At 44.3% G+C, this 7,055-nt stretch overlaps 1 protein-coding gene across 3 annotated transcripts in view; it reads left to right on the forward strand.

Annotated features, from left to right (window-relative positions):
* The window catches only part of LOC127635567 (zinc finger protein GLIS3-like), a 38,316-nt gene that overhangs the window by 7,339 nt on the left and 23,922 nt on the right, over nucleotides 1-7,055 (forward strand). For all 3 annotated transcript variants that reach the window (XR_007969492.1, XM_052115681.1, XM_052115682.1), the window contains exon 4: nucleotides 316-1,450. Coding sequence is in view for 2 of the 3 variants with exons in the window: in XM_052115681.1 (XP_051971641.1) it covers nucleotides 316-1,450 (1,135 nt within the window). In the remaining variant the exon portion in view is untranslated. The remainder of the gene's footprint in view (nucleotides 1-315; nucleotides 1,451-7,055) is intronic.

A 7,055-nucleotide genomic window follows, 5' to 3' on the forward strand; every position in this document is an offset into this window, starting at 1 on the left:
GAGCCAGTGCCTGTTGCCTCGAACGTCAGTGAGCCAGTGCCTGAAGCCTCGAATGTCAGTGAGCCAGTGCCTGTAGCCTCGAACGTCAGTGAGCCAGTGCCTGTAGCCTCGAATGTCAGTGAGCCAGTGCCTGAACCCAGGAACGGCAGGAACACAGAGCAGACAACAGGGAATCGTGACACAAAACACATTAATTTATGGGAGTAAAATGGGTTGAGAATGGTTTTTCATTTTGACTTTAAGTTGTCATACAGCAATAAAACACAATTTTTCCATCATACAAGGAACTAAACGTAGTTTTTATTGTCATTGCAGGTCTTTGCTGTCCAGAGAGTCTTTAGCATCCACCACCCTCAGCATCGCTGAGACGCAGTCGATACGCAGCAGTAAGTTGGACTGGCCCTACGGTTACCGTGTTTTACCACCGCTGGGGCTTCAGCCGGTGCCCAATCAGACTTCAGAAGCAGCTGATCTCAATCTTGTTCCCGGGACCTCCATGTCTGAAGCCACCAGCATCTCCAACCCCACGTCTCTCCCCCACTATCTCTTCAAGGACGAGTCCGGCAGTCCACGTCTCTCAGCGCGTTCCAAAAAGAGAGCCTTATCCTTGTCTCCTCTCTCTGATGGCATTGGCATCGGCCTCGACCTCAACTCCATCATCAGAACCTCGCCCACATCGCTGGTGGCGTACATCATCGGTTCTCGCACCTCGCCGGCCTCGCACCCCACGCCGTCACCGCTGCAGTCGGACGTTTGCGGGCACCTGCTGGGCATCAGAGGAAGCTGCATCCCTCATCCCAACCCTGGCAAACACGTTCCCAAAAATGTCCAGACTGGGAACGGCGCTCGCCAACTTGTTAACGATAACTTCCGTATGCAGCAGTTAGAAGCGGTGGCAACTGTAGAGGACCAATTCACTAATTTAATGGTGGAGCACCAGCTTTTGCCCGGACAGGAGATCCAAACCGTGACAACCAGCGCCTCCAACAGTTTGTCGCCCTCAATACAGCTGCAGTTTGAACTGGCCGCCATCATCCAGACACCCAGCCCACCCAGGGGTCCACCACCACCCTATCACGCCCATCAACATGTGCGAAGGTCTCACGGCGAGCTCCCGAATCACCTTCAGAGCCCTGCGGTCTCTCAGGGCCCTTCAGACAGCGTCAGGGCCCTTCCTCCAACTATCTGCCCAATGCTCGAGGAAGATGAAGGTGAGGCAGATGATTTTAACGATGGCCATTGCTGCCATTGGCTCGATTGTGGCGGCGTTTACGGCCAGCGAGACGAGCTCGTCAAACACATCGAGAAGATCCATATTGACCAGCGCAAGGGCGAGGACTTCACCTGTTTCTGGGCCGGATGTCCACGCAAACACAAGCCTTTCAACGCTCGATACAAACTCCTCATTCACATGAGGGTGCACTCCGGAGAGAAACCCAACAAATGCGCGGTATGCAACGTCAAATCAATACATATACAGTATGTATACATAACATACATATCTACTGTATCTTCAAGCATCTGATTATAGTCCTGAAATACAAAATATTTAAGGAACCACATTGGACCACACAGGGGAAATGGTTCTAAATAGCAAAACCCGTTTGGTGCTTAAAGGGATATTTCACCCTCAAATGAAAATTGTGTCATCATGAACTCAAACTCCTGTTGTTCCAAACGCTTATAAAGGTTTTCTGTTCTGTCACAGTTCACTTTCATTGTACAGATTAAAAAGATGCAATGAAAGTTGGGTTGTCAAGCAGTTACATTTTTGTATGAATTATTTATATTATTTAAAGTTATTATTTAAAATTATTTAAATGATGTGCTAATTAATTAATCGTATATCTCATTATATACTGAGAGCCCCCCAAATAATAAAACTTAGTATACAATTAAAATAATTATAAATATAATATATGGGTCATTCATAAATAAGGTTGACTGAGGGGGCCTGTGTATCTCAGCGAGTATTGACGCTGACTATCACACCTGGAGTCGCGAGTTTGAATCCAGGACGTGCTGAGTGACTCCAGCCATGTCTCCTTAGCAACCAAATTGGCCCAGTTGCTAGGTAGGGTAGAGTCACATGGGGTAACCTCCTCGTGGTCATTATAATGTGGTTCTCACTCTCGGTGGGGCGTGTGGTGAGTGACTCCAGTCAGGTCTCCTTAGCAACCAAATTGGCCTGGTTGCTAGAGAGGGTAGAGTCACATGGGGTAACCTCCTCGTGGTCACTATAATGTGGTTCTCACTCTCGGTGGGGCAAGTGACTCCAGTCAGGTCTCCTTAGCAACCAAATTGGCCTGGTTGCTAGGGAGGGTAGAGTCACATGGGGTAACCTCCTCGTTGTCACTATAATGTGGTTCTTGCTCTCAGTGGGGCATGTGGTGAGTGACTCCAGCCAGGTCTCCTTAGCAACCAAATTGGCCTGGTTGCTAGGGAGGGTAGAGTCACATGGGGTAACCTCCTCGTGGTTGCTATAATGTGGTTCTCGCTCTCGGTGGGGCGTGTGCTGAGTTGTGCGTGGATGCCGCGGAGAATAGCGAGAAGCCTCCACACACACTATGTCTCCATGGTAACGTGCTCAACAAGTCACGTGATAAGATGCGCGGATTGACGGTCTCAGACGTGGAGGCAACTGAGATTCGTCCTTCGTCACCCGGATTGAGTCATTACGCCACCATGAGGACTTTCGAGCGCATTGGGAATTGGGCGTTACAGATTGGGGAGAGAAAAATAAATAAATAAATAAATAAAGGTCGTCTGAGGTGATCAAAACGAGACATTTTTAAAAAGAAATCTAGTTAAACATTTATTGCATTTTCTACAAAAAAAACAACTTACTTAAAAAATGTAATGTGGTGTAACCATCAATTAAAGATATTAAAGTCCTTATCGTTAATTACACATTTCAGTGAGTTTTCAAACTGCTAAATAAATAAATAACTGTGTTTATACACGTCATTTTTGAGTCAAGAATATCAAGACGTTTTCTCGTCGTTTCACCGTTTGATGTTCCTGTTCATAAATGTCAAAATATTGGATTGGTTTTTTTAACTTCATGAGTTTTCTTGTCACATGACAACATACATGTTAGTTACACCACGTGGTTTTGAGATGGTGAAAAGTTTTTTGAATATTAAAAATATATATTTTTTTTTTAAAGAAATATTACAAAAAAAATGACTCCGCACTACTCATTCCAACATTCATTTATGCATTAATTTTTTCAGTTTTTAATGAGTTTTTTAATTTTTTATAATTTAATAGATCTGTACCAAAAATGAGCATCATTGACCCATATAATAAATATTAGAATTCAGATCATTCAAATACATGCAGTAAATACATCTATTGTGAAAACAGACGAGCATTTAAACAATACAAAAAGTGGCAAATTATTGTTCCATATAATTGAACATAACTATTATATAATTGTTGGTCTATGAAACGTGTCAGACGCATTTCATCTTTACCGCACTTCAGGGGCGGAGCCAGGAGTTTTTCATAGGGGTGGCCAGGCAGGGGTAAGCGATCAGTCTGTGGTGGCACAGAAATGTTTGGGTAGCATTTTTATATCGTCGGACTGTGGGGGCAGGTGGTGGATACAAGTGTGCCACACAAGTCCTCAAAAGTGAAGCCAAAACGCCTCGATCGCCCCCCGGTGACTGGTCCTAGTATAGGTCATAAACCCCGCCTCCCCATGTTATTCAACGGGACGTGAGACCAACTAAACAATTAAATTACAATTCACATATCTTTTTTCCAAAGATAGTTTCTGTCATTTACTGTCGTTTCTATCACGTTGATGTCATTTCAAGTGTTTGTTTTCAAAATAAGTTTGTTTTTAGTTATTTGATGCTATAAAAACGCTGCTGTGACATCATGATTGACAGCTGTGATTGACAGGTTCTCTGAGCGACGTCACTGAAGCACCAACTGCCTTTTTTTCGGGATCTTCGGAGGACTGAGGAGATTGGAGCTTTAAATTTAATATCTAAATTTCTATAATTAATTATTTCACACCGTCATAAGTCAAAAGTCAAAAGGGGCGTGTGCTTGTGATTGATTCAGCGAGAGGGCGGGGCCTTGATTTCGCGGCTTTACTTCCTGCTCACTACTGCACAGGTCTGGTCCCGAAATCGCAACTGCGCAGACTCAAGTCCCAAGATGTCAGCGCCATATCGGGACACTGGCGGCTTCAGTTCTCACCAATAGAAAAGAGCGAAGGGGCGTCGGCCATCTTTTTTTTACAGTCTATGGGTGGATACAATGACACCCGGGACGGAGAGGTTTGGCGAACTTGGTGTGCCCACATGTTAAGTTTGTACATTTGTACAGAGATGATTTCACCTCTAAAGAACTAAAATGTGCCAAGAGAAAATGACTAAAACAGCAATTGCGAGTGGGGTGGCCAATGGGGTGGCCAGGCTTCGGTCCATGGTGGCCACAGCCACCCCTGGCCACCCCCTAGCTCCGCCACTGCCGCACTTTGCAACACTGCAGCTTCAGGGCTTCACGTCTTTTTTTTCTATAGATGTATGCAGCATTGTAATCACAACGTCAACAAGATACTTTATATTCATTTTAAATATATTTATTATTAATTCTGTGCTATTGTGGAGAGGTTAATCAGCATTGTGCTTCATCTGTGAGTTTTGTCCTCCACTCTTTTAGCTCTAGCCATCAGATAATTAGCGATTATCCCTGATAATTGACATGGGAGTTTGTGCAATTATGCAGTTATTAAAAAGGGACAAAGGGCTTGTGTTTAAGAGCTGGCACAAACACAGCAGCCTCCCGCCGTACACTTCAATCAACTGGACATGTTGTCAACGGCCAATAAACTGCCAGTGTGCTGGATGACTTCGGAGACGTGCGGCAAGGTGCTTTTAGGATTAATGAGGAAACGTTGAATATTGCACACTGGACTGATCACATGGTTAACTTGATTTACATGCGGTGCATTTAACACACACACGTGTATCCAGAGTGCAAAATTCACCACTGCAATGTTATTGTGTTGAGTTTGATTGCCAGGACGTTGCTAGGTAGTTGGGTGTTCTGAGTCGTTTATTGCATGTTCATATGCAGTTGCTCTGGGTGGTTGCTAGGGCGTTTCTAGGTGCCTACCAGGGATGCTTGCCAAGTGGTTGTTCTGTAAGTAGGAGAAAGGGCGGAGTTACCTGTCTGTGTTGCTAGTCTGACAGAACAATTGTAAATAATGGGGAATGTAGCAACTAGCCAATGTTTAGCGAAGACAGCACCTTTACCCCACGCTGTAATATACATACAAGTGTTTTATTGAGGTTGGCTAACACGCTAAAGCTAGTTTGTAGCCAACGTCTAGTTCATGTCTGTAGCACAAAGTTTGCACAACTTACACTATGGACGTTTAATACTTTGGCCAAAGTATACTTGCTGATCGCTCCATGAACAGTACGCGTAATGTACATTTCACAATAATCCAGTCTGGCCAAATATTCTTGACTCGCGGACATGATCATTGTTTGTGCGCGTCGTTGGCACATGCACCGGCCATTGACTCTACTAATAGAGTATCACAAAGAAGTTGCTCTGGGCATGTGTCAAATGCATTCGTATACGCTCGCTGTCAGAAGAGTACACTCACGGAGGCAACGCGGTCGACCAGGTGCGAGCTGATCCGGAACATGCAAAAATGAAGAATACCTGGGCCTTTAGTGTCAGAGGTTTGTCCAAATCAATTTAGTGCTATGCAGCTGCTAAGGTGTTTAAAATAGTTTTTCGTACATTGCTATGCGGTTGCTAGGGTGTTATGGGAGGATGCCAGGGCATTGTTATCTGGTCACTAGGGTGTTGTGGATGGTTGCTAGGGCATTGCTAAGGTGATCAAAGTGTTTTTTTGTGCATTGCTATATGGTTGCTAGGATAATATGGGTGGTTGCTAGAGGGTTTCTAAGAGATTTGAAGTGTTTTATTACATTGCTATGTGGTTTCTAGAGTGTTGGTGTAGGTTGTCAGGGCATTGCTATGTGGTTGCTAGGGTGTTGTGAAATGTGCCCATGGCATTACTATGCAGATGCTAAAGTGTTTCAAATGTTTTTTGTACATTGCTATGCTGTTGCTGGGGTGTAAGAGTACACGCACAAAGGCAACGTGGTCGACCAGGTGCGAGCTGATCCGGAACATGCAAAAATGAAGAATACCTGGGCCTTTAGTGTCAGAGGTTTGTCCAAATCAATTTAGTGCTATGCAGCTGCTAAGGTGTTTAAAATAGTTTTTCGTACATTGCTATACTGTTGCTAGGGTGTTGTGGGAGGTTGCCAGGGTGTTGTTATGTGGTCGCTAGGGTGTTGCGGATGGTTGCTAGGGCATTGCTAAGGTGTACAAAGTGGTTTATAGTGCATTGCTATATGGTTGCTAGGATAATATGGGTGGTTGCTAGGGGATTTCTAAGAGGTTTGAAGTGTTTTATTACATTGCTGTGTTGTTGTTAGGGTGTTGATGGAGGTTGTCAGGGCGTTGCTATGTGGTTTTCAGGGTGTTGTGGATTGTGCCCATGGCATTGCTATGCAGTTGCTAAGGTGTTTACGTTTTTTTTTTGTACATTGCTATGCTGTTGCTAGGGTGTAAGAGTACACTCACAAAGGCAACATGGTCGATCAGGCACGAGCGGATCCGGAACATGCAAAAATGAAGTATACCTGTGCCTTTAGTGTCAGAGGTTTGTTCAAATCACTATGAGCAATAGTAATAGTGATGATTGGCTTGGTAAACACTCCTAAAAAACACAAGACACTACACATTTTCTTTGACTCATAAGCTTGTCTAGACGCTTGGTAGATGACCGTCTGGCTCTTCTCTAATGCGGCGTTCTTCTTTGTGTTATTAATAAGTGAAGTTGTACTTTTTCCTTCTCAGATCTGAGTTTATCAATCATTAATATCACACAAATGCCTGTGGTCAACCTTTAGCTCCGTACACTTACTCATTACCAAAAACCTGTCCTGTTGCGATGGCGCTGGGAATTTAATGGTTGAATGGTTTTTCCACTGTTTGTAATCAAAAGC

This window comes from Xyrauchen texanus, chromosome 43, assembly GCF_025860055.1.
Source record: "Xyrauchen texanus isolate HMW12.3.18 chromosome 43, RBS_HiC_50CHRs, whole genome shotgun sequence".
Lineage (NCBI taxonomy): Eukaryota > Metazoa > Chordata > Actinopteri > Cypriniformes > Catostomidae > Xyrauchen > Xyrauchen texanus.